The 22,621-nt window shown below is 41.9% G+C and overlaps 2 protein-coding genes across 2 annotated transcripts; both read right to left on the bottom strand.

Moving 5' to 3' along the window:
- Positions 1–7,646: 7,646 nt before the first annotated feature.
- Positions 7,647–8,432, bottom strand: LOC145779775 (uncharacterized). The gene has a single exon (XM_082591417.1). The coding sequence runs from the start codon at positions 8,430–8,432 to the stop codon at positions 7,647–7,649; it is 786 nt and encodes a 261-aa protein (XP_082447543.1).
- Positions 8,433–9,273: 841 nt separating this feature from the next.
- Positions 9,274–14,106, bottom strand: LOC145779778 (uncharacterized). The gene is made up of 5 exons (XM_082591419.1): positions 13,009–14,106; positions 12,663–12,963; positions 11,775–12,419; positions 10,680–11,005; positions 9,274–10,593 (listed from the first exon to the last, which is right to left on the bottom strand). The coding sequence occupies exons 1-5, from the start codon at positions 14,104–14,106 to the stop codon at positions 9,274–9,276; spliced, it is 3,690 nt and encodes a 1,229-aa protein (XP_082447545.1).
- Positions 14,107–22,621: the final 8,515 nt, after the last annotated feature.

The raw sequence follows: 22,621 nt of genomic DNA on the forward strand, positions 1-22,621 counted from the left end.
TTTCATTTTTTGATGATTTTCATTCGCGTGAAATTTCCAATATTGGGCTTGCTTCAATTTGTAAAAAATTAGCTAGTTTTCATAGCAATTGAGCTGAAAATTTAAAAAATATGATATTCTAATTCTATTTAGTAAAGCTTTCACGTCACAAGTGTGGCATTGTAATTGTAACCAAACTTGAGTTTTCTAATCTAGTGTGATACTGTACTGTCTACCGGTACTTTTTTAAGGATGCAACCTAATTCGTACCATGAACAATTCGTACCGTCAGTTCGTACCTTGAAAAGATCAAGAGAAAAAGTTAAAAAAATCGAAGTCGCTGATTGCAGTTTCCGCAAACATTTTAAAATTGACATTTTAACATTTTAAAAAAGTGTTTGCGAAAACTGCGATTAGCGACTTCGGCTTTTTTAATTTTTTTTCTCGATCTTTTCAAGGTACGAACTGACGGTACGAATTGTTCATGGTACGAATTAGGTTGCACCCCTTTTTTAAAGTATTTTATCACACTATTATATTTCTGGAACATTGGTAAAGTCATAAAATTTTGGGGGGAATTTAGGAACAAGGTTTTGTTTTGGAATGATACTTTGGCCTTGAATCTTTATCCTCGGACTGACAAAGCCCTAGTAGATTATTCCTGGTACGGTAGTTTCACATAGGCCTACTGTACTTGTAGAGGCTTTTGAAACAGGGCCGGTTATCGAGATTGATTGATTGCATCTTTATCCTCGGACTAAGAAAGCTTTTTGCGGAGCTTAATCCTGGCAGTTTCGCATACTTGTAGAGGCTTTGAATGACTGACGCAAGCCCGGTCACCGAGAGTGACAGAGTGATGTTTACGATTGTTAAAGTATTGTTGCCGGGGAATTATTCCATTCATTAGATGCCGCTGAATGGAGAGCAGTCCTTAACGTGCGTTGCTCAAGCGCACACCCCAAGAGCCGATCCAGCGCTGCTTGATCTTGAAGCTACTTTGTTCACAAAGTCATGCGCTAACCAACTGAGCAATCGGTTGATGTTTTACGTACGGTACTTCTAGCAACATATGTTGCCACCCTTCTTAATTGTTTTACTCTTTGTATATTATCATGGAATCGTCCGGGTGTTTTGATGGATGTATTCTCATTATTTGCCTTCTGTATGATCGCTTTGGTTAACACATGAGCAACAATAGTAATCATGTAAATTTCTGATATCAATTAAGCCTTCCCATACTTGTCATTCCCGCATGAAAGTTGTTTCTACTTTCAATGTCTAAATGATAAATTTATGATGTGATGTGCCTTTATTACTGCGAATTACCTAATGTACGGTACATTTTCAATCAAGTTTGCTACATATTAAAGTAGGCTATTTCATGAATTTCGCTTAATACATGACAAAGATCAGTGTCAAAACGTGATAATTAAATCTCGTCGCACCAATCTGGTTGCAAGGGTGCTAAGTTTAGACTATTTGAGGAACAATGGTTCATTACAGACTCAAAGCTGGATGTTTTTCGCAGCTCTTTCTTATTCAAAGACGGGCAATTTTCCGGGTGGCAATTTTCTCGACGGCAATCTTCCCACACGGGCAATTTTCCGGCAGGCAATATTCCCATACGGGCAATTTTCCGGCGGGAAATTTTCCGGGTGGCAATTTTTCGACGGGCAATCTTCCTGTCACGCAGACGAACAGATCCGAGAATCTTATGTTACAATTTTCCCACGAAGAGATTATGGTTTACCGCTGTGACCATAAATAATAAAGACGAAGTTGTCGGTTGGTAGGCTGCAGAAGCACAAAGAAATAATAAAGACGTTGTTGTCAGTTGAAACTTAGAAGCACAAAAAATATAAAATAAAAGACGATCTTGTTGGTTGGTAGTCTACAGAAGCAAAAGATTAAAGCCGTTTTCTTCTCAGTTAGTGCAGAAGAACTTCAAGTTAAAAATTAAAGGCGTTTCTTTGTTGGTTCTGAGGAAAAAACAACATTACATTCATTGGCAAGAAAAAAGATTAAAGACAATCGATCTGTGCTTGAAGATTCAAGTGGACAAATCCAAGCAAGTTTTGTGGAACTTTAGGACTTCATATATATAACCCTACAACTACGGTATTGTGCATTTAAATTCTTTTTGTGTTTTTTAAGGTCTTTGCAGTTAAGTTTTTTATAACTTAATATTTTGTGTGTTTGTGTAACTTAATTTTTTAATTGTTAAATTTAGCCCCAACATTTAATATGTCTACACTCGGTGGCGACAGGGACTCGGCCGCCGTCGACTCGACTGAGTTTAAGCCTGATGATGTTCTTTGCGGTCGGGAAGACCATTCTGGGGAGGGACCCAGTAACGATGAGGCTAAGTCAGTTCGAGAGGCCCGGCATCTTAGACGGGATATTTTGACTCAAATTGGGAACTTTCTGTAGCCCTAGGTTCTTTGAGTGATAAGCAGGAACTGTTAATTTTTAGATCTAAGTTCTCTACTTTAGAAGAGGAATTACGGCATTTCCATGCTCTTTTGAGTAAAATTTTCAACTCTGCAATTTTGGCAGAACTTCGTGATAGGGTAGATCCCGAATTCAACTCGTTAAAAAATAACTTTGAACAAAAAGAAAGTGAATTCTCAGATATGTTGGATGCTGACATACATCCTGAGGATAGCGCCTCAAATGTAAGCACTAGGATGTCTGAGAGCTCGTCACGGATAGTGGCACAAATTAACCTGCAGCTAAGACGAGAGGAGCTCCAGATAGAAGCCGAGGCCAAAGCGAAAGTTGCTGAGACCGCCGTGAGAGCTGAGGCCAAAGCGAGAGCTGCTGAGGCCGCCGCGAGAGCTGAGGCCATACGAACTGAGGCTGCCGCGAGAGCTGAGGCCGAAGCGAAAGCTGCTGAGTTCGCACTCAAAGACGCCCAGTTGAGAGCTGAACAACGTAAGGAGGTAGCTTTAGCTGAATAGCGATCAGAGGCGGCTCCCGACGTAGCTCTAAGAAGGGCTCATCTAGGCATTCCAGAAGTGAACATCAATCGCGGTTAAATTTACATAACCTTTTCCATACACCTGTTCAATCTGTAAGTGGACCAGTACAATCCACACGTTTTCAAGCTGTTTCTGGAGGTCTCGGGGCCGCGGCTAAGGGTCTTACTAAGGATCTAAAGCCAAGGCCTGCGAATAATAACCGAACTCCTCCCCCAGAGCGTACAGGTCACGGGGCCGCCATCAGCAGTAATGTTTTGCCCCTTCACAGTTTTCTGCGCCGCTAGGTTTTGATCGCCCAGCTACACGTAATTTGGGTGGTTGTGAGAGGCGTGTCGCGTCTACTGATTTTAACGTTTGTAGGGATCTTGATCGTGCTGTGCACGTGACTGAGCCCCCTCAGCCCCTTAAGGGATATAGCTTGTCTTCTCCCGCTAAATCGAGTTCTCAACAGCAGGATTGCTTTTTTGAATACCAAAATAGTAGGACGTTTTTAGATAAGGCGGCCTTGATTGGTTACGATGGTAATAATATGCCATTTGTCTTCTTTAAAAATCGTATTAGGCTACGGCCTTGATGGCAGCTTCGCCCTTTAAAGGGAACTCGTTTGACTTTGTTACAAGCAGCTTGTGTTAGGACAGCTGCTCAAACGATTGCTAATTTGGTTTCTGACACCCCTGGCTTGTCAGAAGAAGACAGGATAGAAATGTCGTTAGCTCGCTTGTCCCAACGTTTTGGGGTTCGTGGAGGTCTTTTCGCAGAACCAGAAATTAGAAAGTATCGCTATGGTAGCAAATTAACTTCGATCTCTTCCAGTGATTTGAAAGAGTTTAAAGATGAATTGTCGCAGTGTCTGCTTTACGCGCAAGCTTATGGTCAGCGTGATAAATTGGAAGGACGCTTTGTTTTGGATTTGGCTAAGCGACTCCCGTTTGATGCTAAGCAGCGTTATCTTGACTTTTTAGGTGATCAGTATGGTAGCACTAATGAGCCTACTTTTCAGAGTTTGTTCGAATTTGTAGTACGGGAGGAAACGCGTAAGTCGACTGATTTTAGCATTATGCTAATGAGCGATTCTGGTGAGTCGCAGCATTTTAAAAAGTTTGGCAAAGGAAAATTGCCTTCATGCCCGGTTAGTCAGACGTCGGTAAAACCCCATGATAATGTGCTGTCAGGTAGTTTGCAGTAGCCTACTCGACTACTGTTGGCTCACCGCGCGGTGGTGAGGCCAGACGTAAGGACCTACCGGCATGTATTTATTGTTCGTCACGTGGTCAAGTCGAACATCATTTTTTGTCTAATTGTAAAGAAATTTTGCGCTTGACACCTAAAGATCGGAGAGATGTTATTGTGAAAGCTGGAAAATGCTTGAATTGTTTGCGCCAGCATATGGTTAGCGACTGTAATCATGCAAACAACTGTCGTCAATGTGGGCCTAACAACGATAGGAAACACTATTTTCTTCTGCATGATTTTTATGTGACGTCACGTGATTCTCTGGATTCGATCGGCAAAGATGATGCTGGTGCCAGAGTTCCTGTGCGTAATGTTAAGATTGGAAATGTTAAAGCAGCTTTTAACCGCGTTACTGCTGCTCGTGTTTTGAATCCAATGACTGGCAAATCGAAGTTGGTGTATTGTCAGCATGATCCTGGTTCGCAGTTGACGTTTGTTTCGAGTGATTTGGTCTGCAAACTTGGCCTTAAACCGTATGATAAAGCGTCGTTTAAAATGGATCCTCTGGCTGGTCAGAAACCTACTTGTGCTAACCTTGTTAAACTCAACATCCAGTCGTTAGAGACGGATGAACTGTTTTGTGATATAACTTCGGTTGTTAACCCAGCTTGGGCTGACGATGTTAAAACTTTATCGCATAAGCAGGATTTAAGTGGTTTTCGTCATTTTCATGACGTGAATATGTTTCATTTGAATGATTGTAGTACTTGGTCACAGCGGTAAACCATAATCTCTTCGTGGGAAAATTGTAACATAAGATTCCCAAATCCGTTCGTCTGTATATAATGACCGAAGAAACACACACTTGAACTTCTTTTCAAACAGTGTATTTCTGTAAAATTAGCCCGCGGCTATCGAAATGACTGGTGCAACGCCTTACACCTCAAAACTGTCACTACGATACAGATTACTTGGATAAAAGACGGAGAATTTGTCCAGCTAGCAAGCACCAAATAAACCAGTTAAATGTGCGACCGACTTCCAACAAACAACTTCGAGAATGAATCAGAAAAATTTGTGATAACTCAAAGGCGACGCAACATTTCATGTTTAAACCGGTTTCAACAGGATTGACGCGAGTCTTACGGACGATGGTGCAATTTTGGCTCATGTTTTAGGAATTTCCATGACGTAATATTCAGTAGACTTGAACGGTTTCTACATGACGTTTGACCAGGCGAACAACCGTCTGGAACAGTACTGTAGATGTACTGATTGGCAACGACAACGCTTATTTGATGTGGGCTAAAGAAGAGCGTGTTGGTGAAAATCGTAGTGAACCGCATGCTTTATACTCACTCCTCTCGGTTGGTTGGCTTGTGGTGGTAAGTCACCCTTAGATGAAAGCGTTGCTAATGTGTGCAGAGTGCAGACGTCTTCAGAGTCGGATGTCATCTCTGGGTTTCAGCGTAAAATTGAGTCTCGTGATATGGAAATCATCATCATCATTTTGTTCCTTCCTCGTATGGAGGGTTGGATACAATGCGCCATTGTTCTCGACCATGAGCTGTGCGTACTGCACATTCATAAGTTAATTTTGTCCATTTTGTGATGTTTGTTGTCCAAATCGTTCTTGGTCTGCCTTTACTTCTTTTACCGTTTATCTTCCCTTCTATTAATGATCTTTGTAATGAATTTTGCCTTATTGTGTGTCCGAAATACTTCAATTTTCTTCTTTTGACTGTTTGTAAGAGCATTTTGCTTGAATTGAATTTGGAGAGTACTTCATCGTTAGTGATCTTTTGTTTCCATGAAATTTTTAACATTTGCCTGTATGTCCAGAGCTCGAAGGCATCGATCCGTTTCTCCATTTTTTGTGACATTGTCCAAGTTTCGGAGTTGTATAATAGGGTCGACCAGATATAGCATTTTAGATATGGAAATAGCAGACCTGAATAAAGTCATTCAGGATTTGACCTTGCAAAATGAAACCTGTGAATTGTCTCGCAATGACATTTTGGCTAGAGAACTTGTTGAACTGAATATTGAGTTGAAAGATGGTCGATTTGAGATACCTGTACCGTTGAAGGAAGATATTGATTTACCTAACAATTTTGTGTTGGCGTCAGATAGAGCTGCTTCTTTAAGGAAGAAGGCTTTAAAACAACCGGAACTTCGTGATTTCCTTACTGACACCATGAAGGATCTTAAATCTAATGGTTATATCGAGCGTGCTGGTGAAGCAGAAAATGTAAAGGGATTTGAGTGGTATTTACCATACTTTGTGACGTCACAATTAAAAAAGCGCATTATTTACGATGGCAAGTCTGAATTTCGAGGAACTTGTGTTAATGATGTAATGTTTTCGCGTCCTGACTTGTTGAACCCTCTGGTAGATGTCTTGGCTAGATTTCGGCTTGGTAGATTTGGTCTCATGGCTGATGTGACTAAATGCTTCTTTCAAATAAAGTTACCTGAATCGCAAAGGGATTTGTTTCGTATATTGTGGTTTGAAGATGATGACCTTGAAAATGGTAGTGTTAGATCACGAAGCGTAAGCTGTCAACGCGGATCAAACACGATGGGTTGGCAATCAAAAACGCACACCTTTTAAAGAGTAGTATAAAGCTCGCAGGCTATGGTTTTCTGAAACGAAAATCAAAGCGTAAGAAAAACGTAACACAAAACTAATACAGTATAGTACTACGAACGACATGTATAGTAGTAAATCGACGACTAGTAGTAGTAAAACGACAGTATAGTACTAAATCTCCGACATGCATAGCCAATTAGCTTGCACACAATATCCACTAGAAAAAATTAGCACAAACTTACCGAATAATTTTACCACAGCTTGGCAGACAGGCGGTTCTTGTACACAACATTATACGATCCTAACTTACGGTAGCAGTATACATTACAACTTATCACTTTCAAAGAATAGAATCCAGTCAGTTTCTGTAATATACAGACATCCAAGCCTAAAAAACAGTAGCACAAAACGACTGCTGCAGCTGCGAAATGCCGCAAGAAAGACAGAAAGCCCGCGAAAAATAACTGCAGCGAGCAAGAACATATCTATGACGTCACAAAACCTTACGTATTACGTAATACCCTGATACGATGTAACATACTCCCCTCTAAAAAATGTAACCAAAATACATTTTTTACAAACCAAGAAAGCAAACATCGAAAAACACAAAAACAATCACGACGCTGCACTACGTAGCGTCTTGTGTGCGACGCGTGTATGGTGTTATGACGTGCAAGAGCATCAATCCTATCTACAGATGTAATGACTTCTTCGTGGCATCAGAGATGGACGATCTTGCTATAATGTTATGTAAATCAAGCTTAAAAGTTCAAGACACAGCTCATGTGGGGAATGTTCACAGTTCAACTGCTAGCAACTGCTGCAGTTTCGACTTTATCCTGTTGTTATGTACATTGTAGTGCCATCTCTGCCGCGCTAGGGGTCGACGTCCTATTACGACAACAGAGATGTACACCAGTTTATTTTGGATCAGATTCATTGATCAGGCACAATTTTTGAATTGGCGTTTTGATGATACCCATCTGGGTTCGCACTTTGACGACTCGCACATCATCACGATGATCAGGAAACGTTGTAACAACACGGCCAATTCGCCATTTTCCTCTGGGAGCATTGTCATCTACGACTAGCACAATATCATCTTGCTGCAAATTGCGTACACGGTCTGGCCATTTTGAGCGTAAAGCAATAGTTGGCAAGTATTCTTGATGCCACCTCTTCCAGAAAAGGTTAGTCAAATGCTGGACTTGCTTCCAGCGGCGGCGAGCATAAGCATCTTTTGCATCGAACAAACCAGGAGGCAAATTGTCATCAGAGCGGGCCAACAACAAGTGATTAGGCGTTAAAAACTCTTTTGCTGAAGAGTCCATCACGATTGGCACTAGTGGACGGGAATTTAAGATCTTTTCCACTTCAGTAAAAAGGGTTTGAAGGGTATCGTCAGTCAATGTTTGATTCTTATTGGTCAATGCAGATAGAATCCGGCGAATCGATCGGATAGTCCTCTCCCACGCTCTCCCCATATGACTGGCAGAAGGCGGGTTGAACTTCCAGACTATTTGATTTTGCCGAAAATAACCATCAATCTGGGATTGATTGAACTCCTGCAGAGCGGAACGAAGCACTCGCTCTGCGCCAACAAAGTTGGTACCTTTGTCCGAAAAGACTTCTTTCGGTTTTCCTCTTCGGCCAATAAAACGGCGAAACAAGTTAAGGAAAGAATCCGTACTTAAATCAAATGACATTTCAATGTGCACAGCTTTCGTCGTGAGGCATGAAAAAACGCAAACAAAGCGTTTTTCGAGCTGCCAGCATATGAAAATGGTGGTTCATCTGGCTTGAGTCGCGCAGCAGGCAGAACAGACATGATTTGTCGACTTCTAGGAGCATGTCTCATGCGACACAGAGTACATCGGCTGAGCTCATTCCCAACAACGGCACCACCTTTCAAGATCCAAAATTTCTCACGGATAGCAGTCCAGGTATGGGACAACCCAGAGTGCCCAACTAATTGATGATAGTGACGAATAATTAGCGTAGTTAAATGATGAGAGTAAGGCAAAATAACCGGATGTTTAGAATCATATGAAACCGGGGCTAGTTCCAGTCTACCACCAACTCTAAGTACGCCATGTTCATCGATGCAAGGATCAATTTTTGACAGCATTCGGAGTTCAGGTGAGTCTTTAGCTCGTTGCTTCAGCTCCTTGTGTGAGAAATTGGGTTGAGCAAGTATCTCATGAACGAAAGGAAAGGTAGTGCGCTGAACATACGAGACAATCCTTTGTTCAGCTGACTGCATCTCTTAAACAGTAATACGAGTCTTTGAAACCTTTGATTTATCCCTTTTGGAACCAAAAACACGAATTAGCCACGATACTGCGATCTTTAGCTTATTCCAGGAGGAATAGCGAGAAATTACATCATCCAAGCTGATTAGTGGCTGGCTAGAAGCAACATGTGAAACTTTGAGAGGTTGAAAATCAATCGGCAACGTCTCTGGATCAAGTGTTTTAAACTCAGAAAGTCTTGGCCATTTGTCTTCAGGTTGCCACAGAAATTGGGGTCCTTTTAACCAATTAGACTTCAGTAGCTGAGAAACCGACAATCCTCTTGATGCATGATCTGCTGGGTTGTCACGAGTGTTACATGTCTCCACTGTGTGGGATCTGTTTGGCGGTGAATTTTAGCTAAACGATTAGCAACGAACGTACGAAAACGTTTGGTTTTGTTGGAAATGCTGTGCCTGACAGCACTGGAATCCGTCCAAAATATGGAACGGCAGTTAGGAAATTCCAACTGCTTGCAAATCCAATGATCTGCTTTTACTGCAAGTACGGCTGCAGCCAATTCCAGCCTGGGAATGCTTTCGGGGCGTGGAGGGGAAACCTTTGCCTTCCCATACAGGAACGAACAGTGAATAACACTGTCTTCATCGATCAGCCGCAAATAAGATACGAAGCCATATCCTCGAGTTGAGGCATCACAGAAATGATGGATCTGATAGCTTATTACTTTCTTGAAACCTTTTGGCTTAAGGCATCGACGCAATCTTACATCGCGAAGCTTAGGTAGTTCTCGCAGCCAGCCGTTCCACTTACTTACATCGCATTCTGGTAATTCGTCATCCCAATCAAGTTGTTGCTCAATCACCCTTTGCTGAAGAATTCTAGCGATCAATATGACTGGAGCCACGAAGCCCAAGGGATCGTAGAGAGAATTAACCGTAGACAAAACTGAACGGCGAGTAAACACTTTTCTCTCCAAATTGTCAGATATGTTGATGCCAAACTCGTCAGAAGACACGTTCCAGTGAACTCCTAACACTCGTTCCTCCATGTTACCTTCCAGATCAACGTTAGTAATCGATTTTGCTCCCTCCTCCTGTGGAATGGACTGGATGACCTTTTGACTTGAAGATATCCATTTTGTGAGCCGAAATCCGCCCAAAGACAGTAACTCTCGCAACCCTTGCATTAACGCCACGGCACCTTCTTCAGAGTCAGCTGACGTCAAACAATCGTCAACATAGAAGTCGCGATTTATAATCTTGGAAATCAGGAGATCAAAGGACGATCCATGCCAAACTGCACTTTGTCTCATGCAGAAAGTAGCGCAGCACGGAGAGGAAGTTGCACCAAAAATGTGCACCAGCATACGGTGAATGGTAGGAGGAGAGGATAGATTGCCATGAGGCCACCACAAGAATCGGAAGCAATCGAGGTCATCTGGTTTGAGTCGTACTTGATGGAACATGCTTTCCACGTCAGCTGCCAAGGCCACACGCTCCCTACGAAAGCGGGTAAGGACGGAAATGATGCTGTTGACCAGATCAGGTCCTTGCATAAGAACGTCATTCAGACTTGTGCCATGGTGCTTGGCCGTGCCATCGAACACTATGCGAACCTTGTCCGGTTTGTGTGGGTTACATACAGGGTGATGTGGGAGATACCAACATAATTTATTATCCTGTTCACCAGGTGGTAGCCTACCTCCTCAGCGTAGCCCCGACGTATGTATTCATTCATCTGAGATACATACTTCTCCGTAAGAGCACCATCGTTTTCAAGTCTTCTTTTGGTGGAAGATAGCCGTCGTTCCGCCATGATTTGACTGTTTTTAGGCAGAACAACTCCATCGCGCCAGGGTAAAGGAGCATAGAAGTGTCCATCGGCCTTTGTGACGTTTTTCTCCAAGAGAGTTAGCACCTTTCGATCTTCGACAGAAGTAGGAAAGTTTAATTCATCCGGCTTGAAATCCTTGTACCAGGATCGTTGAATGTCTTGGTCGAACGCTTCATCAGTCCTTATGAAATGAACTGAAGCGTTATGTCACGGTTTCTTTCTATCTCTTACCAGGAAAAAGACTTGGAAAGGTTCAATGACGTAGTTTAATGGGTCAAACCGAAAAGCAGTCAATTAAATGTCGAATGGTTCTACTATGAAATGATAATCTAACTTCTTGAAGGACTTTAACGAACGGCTTCTCAATTAACTCTAATTTCGAACACAATTTATATCAGCACCAATTCTCATCTACTTGTATTAGATTTCTTCAACTCTCAATCAACAATAATTTCTGCATCAGCTACCAATCCACAACTCATAACACAACTCCCATAATCACATAATCAACTCAATAATCATTACGCAAACTACACCACTATTTATAGAAAATTGTTTCGGTCTAGTAACATCGAGAAGGTTACGTAATGTCACATTGTTCTGTCAAGTTGCAATAAATGTCAACAAGCAGAAGCCCAAAGAAGTTTAAAGAATGTCACGTAGGAGTAGAAGATCCTTACATAATAAATATTTCGCAATCGGACATTTACTGATAAACAACCTTATGACGTCATGACAAACGACGCTCAGAAATTACGAAAAACAAGAGAACATTCCAGAATTGCATGCTTACAGACGATTCTAGAAATACGTTACATAATACAGATTTCGTAATCAGAGGTTACTTCAGGATAATGACCGATGATAACCTATAGCATAAGAGTTTTACAATCAAAACAGCACGCTCGATCGAGATACAAGCAGCCCGTCGCAAGACCTCGCACATTGATTGTGACACGTTACATGCTCGACTAAGGGCAGCAGCGGGTCCAATGAGTGACCAACCGAGTGGAGTTCTGATGGCATGAGGTTGGCTGCCATTGCCTTCTCTTTCATCCAAGATTTTATGAGCCTTCATAACATCATTTCCGATCAGGACATCTACGGTAGCACCATCTAGGGAAGGGAATTCCAAGCCTTTCAAATGAGGAAATGACTTCCTGTCTTCTTCGGACAAACTTGAATTGGGATGAACCGGAAGGTTGTCAATAGTCATTGCATTTGATATATCGAATGTGACCCTGTCATCTAAAGATGTAATGGCGAAATTCACACTCATGCCTTTGTTGTAGATATCTTGGCGTTGTCCTAATGTGCTCAAAGCAAGGCGTTTGGGTTCACCCGTTAAACTCAACCTTTTGATTAACCTCTTGTGGCAGAAGGTAGTGTCTGAACCCAAGTCCAGAAATGAATAGCAGCAGATCTCTCTTTCGTTTGCTCGAACCTTCACTGGAATTACATTGAAGTAACATCTTCCACCGTGAGCATTCGCAGTGCAACTTGTTGAATGTGCTTCAGCACTGTTAGATGACTCCACCTGGGATTCCTTCGGTTTGTCATTGCTAGGCTTCCGAGGGTTGAAATTGTGCAACAGAGTATGATGCCGCCCTTTGCAATCAGTTACTGTGCACGAAAGTGCCCTGCGGCACTCTCGGGTCGCATGCTTACTGAAGCAGTTAAAGCACCGGCTTTTCCTATTTAGGATGTCCCTTCGCTCCTTCAGTGTGAGTGCCTGAAAAGCTTAGCATTTTGTAATAACATGTCGCTGCTCGCAGTAGTAGCATTTTAGTTGCGAAACTTCGTTAACTGCGACGTTGGAACAAGTAGCCTTTCTTGGGATAGTTTTCGTACCTTGCCGCTGTTTGTCGGCATGACGAATGATAGGAAGTGGTTCAGGGTAGGCATTCAGCAAATTAGCTTCCCCTTCTACAAACTCAACCAAATCCGAAAATTCGGGAGCTCTTTGATCTCTGTAAGATATCTTTGTAAAGTGCCGATTCCATGACTCCTGGATTCGGAAAGGCAACTTTTCGGCAAAAGCGGCGAGACTATTGTTAAGCTCCTTAACGTTGCCGACACTCTGTAACGCTTCCAAACACTTCCTCAGTGTAGAAGCATAATCAAGCAAGGCCTCTCTATCGTTGTTACGGATCTAGGGGTGACTAAAAAGTTTGTGCTTGAAGGCAGAGATTATCACCTGAGGTCGGCCATACCGCTCGTACAGTGTTTTGAGTGCGAGTTCATATCCCTCGTCTGGGGGTGTTACATTGGAACGATGATCAATGGCCCTCCTTGCCTTTCCTTCAGTAAATTGCAGAAGAAAACTCAACTTTTGCAGAGGCGAGAATTGTCGCTTGTCCACACTCTCCGAAAAACTTTGCTTAAATGGAATATACCGAAGGGGGTCTCCCGAAAATTTCAAACATTCCAACTTAGGAGCACTCATTACCTCGCTCACTATGCTAGCTATGGTAGTTAACATTCTAGTGTCCTGATTACCTACGGGAGCATGGCTCAAGTCATGGTCATACAAAGAATCAGTATGTGACACACTGATCCCCTTAGGGAAAGGAGTTTGTTGAGCGGGCTTGGGGGTTTGAGGAATAAAGTAAGGGTTAATTGCATTTACGTCGCAGCGGACAGTAGCAGAGCTGGTCTTAGATTGGGGTTTGCTAGTGATAGCTTCTAAATCAGCAACGGGTTCTACGGGTTGACTGGGACTGTGATTAACTTTAGATTTCACAATAGCCTTGGGAAGACAGGCTGGTTCGTTCTTAACAGGAGAGGTTTCGTTCTCAGTAGAGCCAAAAAACCTCTGTTGCTTGTCAAAATTAGATTCGGTGGGTAAATTTAAAAGTGCGTCATCCAAACTAGGATTGTTATTTAGAGTCTGTTCCGCTTTTCGTGAAGCTTCTATCCCGGCATCTAGCCCAGCTATTTCCCGTCTGACGCTAAGAAGTTTAGCTTGGGAGTCCAACTTATTTTGCTCATCTATGAATGGCAACTGTGCCTTTAGAGAGGCTGACTTTTGCATATTCAGAACGCGCTCTTGTTGCACAGAAAAATCTGATGCGTTGGTCGCAGTAGATTTCGGACCGAAAGCGGATTTAGATTTTGAGTGGTGGGAAGCAGACGATTCGCTTCTTGCTGATTCAAACGAAAGGCACTGAATCGCCGTTTGTGCCAATTCAGCGACCTTTTCTACCTCTGCCTCAGTGCGGTTGAGAACTTGTTCAAACTCCCCTAAGGATTCTCGACCAACTAATTGTTCGAGATCGCCAAAACAATTTGACATTGCATCGAAAGCTTCGTACAGATTGGTGGAGGCCTGTCGTATATTGTCAGGCTCTTTGGTCGTGACAGTTAGTCTTGTTAGAACTTGTTTAGCTGATTTCACGCCGGCACAACTACGCCAAAATTGGCGTTTTGTTTCCTCTGTTTAATAATTGAGGCCCTTTTCTGTAAATTTACTTATCCGTTTGGAGGTGGGATCCAGGGATAACCCATGGTTGGTTTGTAAAGTTACAGAAACATCTTTAGGCGTAAGTAGAGTATTTGTTTTTTTCCCATCAACTACTTCAGTCGAGTTATCTTCATTAACATAGGACATATTGACGTCAGTTATGAGGATAAAAACTTGCTATCTTGTCAAGAATAACGTAACTTACGATCGTTTGTTGCAATGTTGGAGTACTTGAAGATTCAGTAATCCAATTCTGAATATTTCAGAAAAATAATCCAAGTCAGAGTATTTCGGAGAATAATCCAAGGGTATTCAGGAGCGGGAAAATAATCCAGATCAACTCCAGCAATCCAAACAAGATTATTCGAAAACTTTATGTTAGATCACGAAGCGTAAGCTGTCAACGCGGATCAAACACGATGGGTTGGCAATCAAAAACGCACACCTTTTATTGAGTAGTATAAAGCTCGCAGGCTATGGTTTTCTGAAACGAAAATCAAAGCGTAAGAAAAACGTAACACAAAACTAATACAGTAGCCTATAGTACTACGAACGAATCTCCGACATGCATAGCCAATTAGCTTGCACACAATATCAACTAGAAAAAATTAGCACAAACTTACCGAATAATTTTACCACAGCTTGGCAGACAGGCGGTTCTTGTACACAACATTATACGATCCTAACTTACGGTAGCAGTATACATTACAACTTATCACTTTCAAAGAATAGAATCCAGTCAGTTTCTGTAATATACAGACATCCAAGCCTAAAAAACAGTAGCACAAAACGACTGCTGCAGCTGCGAAATGCCGCAAGAAAGACAGAAAGCCCGCGAAAAATAACTGCAGCGAGCTAGAACATATCTATGACGTCACAAAACCTTACGTATTACGTAATACCCTGATACGATGTAACAGGTAGAATGGTACCCTTTCGTTTTTGCGTACACTCTTGGGGAATAAAGAATAGCCCATACATCGCTTGCTTGGCTATAAAGAAAATGATCGAGCAAAATCCCAGCGGTGCTGGTGAACTGACTCTCTGCAGTATTGCAAATAATATGTACATGGATAATTTTATATTTTCAGCTGATAGCTTAGAGGAAGCTCAGCAAATCACTCATGAATCAATCGCTTTGTTTGATAGCCGTGGATTTAAACTTGTTAAGTGGAGCGCTAACAAAGAGGCTATGATTGTCTTGTCAAATTTGGATAATGAGATGCTCTCACCTTTGATTCGTGATGTTGACTTTTAGACTGAAAATATGACTTTGCCATCAGCGAAGACATTGGGTTGTGTGTGGCAAACCGAGTCTGACGAGATGCCTATCGCATGTTCCTTAAAGCCTTTAGCTAAACACACGCGCCGAAGTATGCTCAGTCAGCTTGGACAAAATTTTGATCCGCTAGGCTTTGGAGCGCCATTTTTTCTAAAAGCACGCCTGATACTTCAGCAATTGGCGATAGACAAGTTTGATTGGGACACCGAGGTCCCTGATAGCTTTGCTAAAGAGTGGGAGTCGTGGCTTCGTTCTTTGGACCTGCTTAAGGATTTTTCGTTACCGAGATGGTATTTTGCAAACTCTGGTGTGTGTAGTCCGGATAATGTTGTTTCATATCAATTGCATGGGTTTAGTGATGCTTCGAATCAAGCTTTCTCTTCTGTTGTTTACCTACGTAGAATGGTTATTGGAGTTCCTAGTGTGTCTTTCGTTCTGGGTAAATCTACCATTGTTGTAAAAAATCAGTTTTCTTGGCCGATAGCTAGGAAAGAGCTTGTTGCCGCTTTGAATACAGCAAGACTCGTGAAGCAGGCATACGAGGCATTGAAGATGCCCGACTGCAGTAAGTATTTTTGGTGTGATTCTCGGACTGTGTTGCAGTGGGTTAAAAACCCTGATTTACGTTTGAATAAATTTATCACGCATCGAGTTGAGCATATTTTATTGTTGTCTGGAGCCCAGGATTAGCGTTTTTGCCCTACCGATATGAACCCAGCTGATGTTGGCACAAGGCCAGATCTTATTACAAAGAAAGAATTTCGAGAGTTGTGGTTGAATGGTTCTAGTCTTCTCTACCAGTGTGCAGAAATTCCATTTGTAGAAAATGCCACTTCAGTACCTGTCCATGGCCTATATCTTCGTGGCGAAGAGGAGTCGCTTGACGTTGGACAGGGTGGCCTTCACAGATTGATCGAGGCTGCACCTTCTTTGTATGTTATGAAAAAGAGAATCGCTTTTTTGGTTGCCTTTGTTGAATTTTTGTACTGTAAAACAAGAAAGCGTAGCTTTGTGAAGCCAAAACTGGATGCATCTTATCTTAACAGTGCTTTAGAGTTGGCTGTGAAGTTTGTTCAGAAGAGCGTGTATGGCGATGTGGTACATTTAATGACCAAACGATCGCCGGATGCCCTTGAGGAAGTGATAAAGCGAGGTAGTGTTGGCGCTTCGCAGCGTGAGAAGGAACGCTTGAAAGAATTGCGTTTACTTAAAAAGTACAGACCTTGTGTAGATGACGCTGGTGTAATCCGCATTGAAGGGCGCTTAAGTAATTCTCCCGAGATCTCTCTAGAAGCAAAGCATCCGATCGTTTTGCCTTCGAAACACCCCTTCACTAGGCTTGTTGCACTGTCGCATCATAATCGAAATGTGCACTGTGGAGTACAGCACACTTTGTTGTCTACGCGACAGAAATTTTGGATCGCTAATGGTAATGCCTCCGTGAAGAGGTATCTTAATGATTGTGGTGTATGTGCGATTGAGAAAGCGCGGCCTATAAGCTCATGTCTGATTTACCTTTGTCTCGCACAACTGCGCATAGGAAACCCTTTTTTGATTGCGGCTTAGACTATCTTGGACCTTTAACCTTTGTTGAAGGTAGGAGTCACAAAAAAGCTTGGGGACTCTTGTTCACATGTATGGCATCTCGCGCTATTCATGTTGAGCTGGTTGCGTCATTGTCGCTGAGTGAATTTTTACTTGCCTTTACTAGGTTTACAGATTTACGTGGGCAGGTTAATGCTATCTATTCCGATAATGGAAGCACTTTTCAGACAGCATCTAAGAAGTTACCCGAGTTGATAAAATCAACTGAATTTTACAACGCCCTGAGACAGAAGCAAATAAACTAGGAATTTATACCTCCGTATGCTCCAGCGCAAGGTGGCGCTTGGGAAGCAATGGTAAAACAATTTAAAATTGAATTTTTTCACATTTTGGACACTTCAACATGCAAGCCCAATTTTATTGAACTGCTTAGGCCTACGTACACAGAGGCAGTACCGTTCGGATCGTGAACGAACGCCCTTTGGTACCTTTGAGTGATGACCCTAGGAATTTTACTGTCATCACCCCTGCCTCACTTTTGACCTCATACTTAGACCCATAGTGTGCTGTTGGGAAACCACATGATCGTGACCAATTAAGAAGGGATTATCGGTTTAATTTGTCACTTTCTCAGCAGTTTTGGAGTAAATGGATCGATTTTTACTTGCCAGGGCTTCAGGGCCGGAAAAAAATGGCTAAAAATGGCCGAGAATTTGGAGCCTGGTCAACTTGTAGTGGTGGGTTCTCTCCAAGGCATTGGTAAACGTGGGAAGTATCAACTTGGAAGGGTGCATGAGGTAGTTCCACAAACTAGGAAAGGGAAGCCTGTGGTTCGTAGAGCTAAAGTTGCCGTCTGCAACTATGATGAGAGTACGGGGAAAGTGAAAGTGGACTATGTGTTGAGGGATATCTCGTGCCTCGCCCCCGCAAAAAACACTTAAGTGTTAGGGTTTGAGCCTGGTTTTGTCTGCGGTGACCGACCCTTGTCTGAGCCCAGAACAGTCGGTTTTTATCGCAACAATTGTATATAACGTCATTTTAGCGTGTACCTAAGGTACCAATTTCATGTATCGTTGCGTATTATTCTAATTGCTGTTCATTCTTTGCATGCCCTTTGTATTTGCATATTAACTTAATGGTCACAGCGGTAAACCATAATCTCTTCGTGGGAAAATTGTAACATAAGATTCCCGAATCCGTTCGTCTGCATGTAATGACCGAAAAAGAAACACTCCTTTGAAACGTCTATTCAAAATTGTATTTCTGTAAAATTAGCCACCTGGCTGTCGAAAATGAAATGCAACGCCGTACACCACTAAAACTTGTCACTACAGAACAGATTACTTGGATAAAAGACGGAAATTTTGTCCAGCTAGCAGCACTAAGCGAAACAGTTAAATTTGCGACTAACTTCAAGCAACAATTTTACGAATGATCAGAATACATGGCAATATCTCAAACTCACGTACGCAGTTATGTGACGCAATAATCCATATGCATTGTGAAGTAATTCTCAACAGGTGTGATACAAAGTCTTACGAACCATGGTGCAATCTCTGCTCATGTTTTAGGAATTTCCATGACGTAAGATTCAGTAGACCTGAACGGTTTTATATGACGTTTGATTTGTACAGAGATTGGCCGTAACACTTAAACGTGAGTGATTCAAACAATTTGTGTATCGTGTGTTTTTATTCATTGGCTCACAATTGTCGTCAATTCTTTTTTAGTTATGCCATGTCAGACTGTCATAACTAGGGGCCGCTATGTTCCCGATAATGGTTCACCAAATCAAACGTCATATAAAACCGTTCAGGTCTACTGAATCTTAGCGTATTACGTCATGGAATTTTTCCTAAAAAATGGGCCAAGATTGCACCATCGTTCGTAAGACTTGTATCACACCTGTTGAGAATTGCTTCACAATGTTTCACTATGACGTCACAGTAACTGCGTACGTGAGTTTGAGATATAGCAATGTATTCTAGTCATTCGTAAAATGGTTGCTTGAAAGTTAGTCGCATATTTAACTGTTTGCTTAGTGCTTGCCAGCTGAACGAAAGTTCCGTCTTTATCTAAGTAGTTTGCTGTAGTGACAAGTTTTAGTGGTGTACGGTGTTGCATCCCAATTTCGACAGCCAGGTGGCTAATTTTACAGAAATACAATTTTGAATAGACGGTTTCAAAGGAGTGTTTCTTTCGGTCATTACATACAGACGAACAGATCCGGAAATCTTATGTTACAATTTTCCCACGAAGAGATTATGGTTTACCGCTGTGACCAGAAGTGTTTATACAATGCTGGGAAACTATTCCACAAAGCATTGATAGCACGATGTGAGAACGCAACCCAACGCACACTGAAAATTTTACCCACTTTCCCCAACTCGACATCGAACTCTGGTGCAAGGCTGCTCAGTTCCCAATGCAACTTCGCGGATCTAGAATAGCTACTGCAAATTTTGTCAAAAATACCTGTACGTGATAAAATCCATCTATAGTGTTTATTGCATCAGATAACTTAGCCTATAGCTAATTCTAGCCGGTGGTTCAAACAGTGCCACAAAATTATGTTCGGAAATATTTCCTTCACTCTGGACCCTACTTCGCTTTTCGTACCCAGCATTACAGACGCACCGTCAGATGTAACAGAAATTAATCCAAATAAGCTTCAGTGAAACCATTCTCTCTCAGTACAGTAGAATTCGCCTATAACGGCACCTCTAGGGGATTGCAAAAAACTGACGTTATAGCCGAATTGACGTTATAGACGAACTACCGCAAACTATTCCAAAACTGTCTTTTGATTAAAGAAAGAGGTGTATAATCCAGTCAGGTTTAATCAAGCAGAAAATAACGAAACAAAGAAATTGTTTTTTTAAAAAATAACCTACAGCGAAAGGTGCAGGAAATTTGGGCAATACAGCTCGTTACATACAGTAGTAGAGAAGTTCATTGTTTATTAGCAAAAAAGGCATTGATCTTCAGCTGTTTCGGTTTTGATACGGATTTCCCTACCACACAGCGTTCAGCTTTTGCTAAATAATGTAGGATTTGCTCGCTATCGTCGTGACTTTGGAAGTATCAGTCAAGTTGTCTGATTGACTTCAGGGCTTCTACTGGGGTTGAAAAGGCTTCTACAGGATCGTCAGCTGTAGAGCTGCTTTTTACACGTGATAGTTTTTCACGGGGGAAAAAAATTAATTCAGTTAATTAAAGTCCCTGCTGCGCACGACGTAGCAAAATAAAGGGAAGACAAGACATTTTGCAAGCAGCAGCGTTAACTGGATTAAAAGACTGACCGCTCGTGGTGAAGGTGATGGCTTAAAGTGACGTTATAAACCAGGGGTGGGGAACCTGCGGCCCGCGGGCCGAATGCGGCCCGCGTGACTGTTCCATGTGGCCCGCGTCAAAATTTCTTTACCCAAAATATATTGAAACAACAGCTCAAAAAAGAGTAGGCTCTGCATTCTCGGTATATTGCGAATGGCCTCCTATGACTAATTAATCCATCATAGAAGGCCATTTGTGACAACAATGTGTACGTCACAATGTGACCAGTGATTGTTAATCGGTCAGTTATGCCATTCGTGAAAAGTGTTTTGCAGAGTAGCCTACTTCTCAAATTAGCAAAATTTTACGTTGTATAATAGCTTCTGGAAAGAAAAGAAAGATTGGTGATCAAAGGCAGAATGTTCCAGAAAGATTGGTCAAAAACAAAAGCGTGGAGATGCAGTTAAGAGTTGCAACATCTTCCGCGTCAGCAGACATCAAACAACTCACCAAATATAAAAACTTTCAGCCATCCCACTAGCTGTGAAAGTGAAATAAATCATTGTCTACTTCGCTGCATTTTTTATCTGTAAATAAAATTCCGAAATTTTTAGTGGCCCGCCTGTGTTATTTCTCATTTTATGTGGCCCGCAATACTAAAAAGGTTCCCCACCCCTGTATAAACGAACAAAAGACGTCTGGGGACCAATAAAGGGTGCTGTTACATGCGAATTGACGTTATACGCGATGCTGTTGTAGCCGAACTACAATGTATGTAAAAGATAGGAATTCTGCCGGGACCGAGCGAAATGTGACGTAATAGGCGAATTGACGTTATAAACGAAGCCGTTATAGGCGAATTCTACTGTAGGCTACTTTCATAATTGCTTCATAAACAGAAACCGAATCTTGGCCATCAAGTTCACAAAGACCCAAAAATATGAGAAAACACGATACCAAGGGCTATGGGGTGCAGCCATGATGGCAGACCACTGTTGGTGCCTGAAACGCAACTGTACAAATAGGCTAGTGATATTTCAAAAAGTCAAAAGAATAATTAGGCCTTAATTCAACAGGAAAAGCTATAGCCTACAAAGTCATTTGAATAACATTTTGTTCAAAAATAGTTAATGTTGGCTAGCCTACTGTACATCATAGGCTTGGGTAGTGCATTTGAGTAAAATTAAAAAAATAATTTTACAACAAATTGTGACGTGATGGACAAGTTCTGATCGCGAATTCGGAATCAGCGTAGTCAAATTAGGTAAACCCATCTAATTGTTTGAAAAAAAATAATAAAAAAGTTGCAAAATGTCGACTATACCGTAGTGTGATTTTCGCTGGTTGAAATGTCGTTGTCTTCAAATTATGTCATCCATCCATAAATGACGAAGAATGTCATTTTAGTGAACAAAATTAATTTTTTTAATATCAAAGTGTTTGCGGTTCTGAACAATTTGATAAAATAGGGTTGCAGTGCCGGTCATAGGGTATTTCGGGCCCAGTGCGGAAAATGCTTTGCGGGCCCCAATAACAATGATCCAATTCAGTAGCGTAGCTAGAAGGGGAGAGGGGGTTGACAGCCAGTGGGCGAAGCCTGACGACGTGTTCGCCGAAGGCGACACCCAGCTGTGGGGTCTCCCCAAGAAAATTTTGAAAAATTACTTTGAATTTGGTGCATTCTGAGAGCATGTTAAAAAATTACTGCATTTTCTGAGTAAATTGCGGGCCCCCTAATTTGCGGGCCCTGTGCAATCGCACGGTTTGCACACCCGAAAGATCGGCACTGAGGATTGGTTGGATTATTATCGTACCACGAACGAGCTTCTTGAAGACGCCGAGGAAGTGCGACTTGATGACAACATCAAATCGAGTTGTCTAATATTAACAAGCCTCCATCTTTTCATTGTCAGTTTGCCAAGTATTTCCCCAACACAAGAGCTCAGCTGCCATGTGTACAATTCTGTATCTGGTGACAGACTTTGTGAACATGTTTAACGGGGATGATAAAACCAGAGTTCATAGCTTTCGAAACTGACGCCACGAGACGATGTCTTTATGAAGACATTTCATTTCTGATGCTTTTCCCTCAAACAAGTTAGGCCTATGTGACACCGACTTTTCACATTGCTGAGAATAAAGAACAAGCCCAGACATAAACTAATAGACTGGTTAAACCAGATCTAAGATGTGCTCTGGTAACAATTCGGCATAAACAAAAAATATCCAAAGGACAGACTTGTCGCC

Source organism: Aplidium turbinatum, chromosome 11 (assembly GCF_918807975.1).
Source record: "Aplidium turbinatum chromosome 11, kaAplTurb1.1, whole genome shotgun sequence".
Lineage (NCBI taxonomy): Eukaryota > Metazoa > Chordata > Ascidiacea > Aplousobranchia > Polyclinidae > Aplidium > Aplidium turbinatum.

What these genes read in the sequence shown, in the direction of transcription:
- LOC145779775 (XM_082591417.1), bottom strand. Translation starts at nt 8,432, where the DNA reads ATGTCATTTGATTTAAGTACGGATTCTTTCCTTAACTTGTTTCGCCGT.
- LOC145779778 (XM_082591419.1), bottom strand. Translation starts at nt 14,106, where the DNA reads ATGTCAAATTGTTTTGGCGATCTCGAACAATTAGTTGGTCGAGAATCC. An exon ending in TGCCGACAAACAGCGGCAAG is followed by an intron (nt 12,420 to 12,662) that starts GTACGAAAACTA and finishes CTGATTGCAAAG; the next exon opens with GGCGGCATCATACTCTGTTG. An exon ending in GTCGGGGCTACGCTGAGGAG is followed by an intron (nt 10,594 to 10,679) that starts GTAGGCTACCAC and finishes AAACCGGACAAG; the next exon opens with GTTCGCATAGTGTTCGATGG.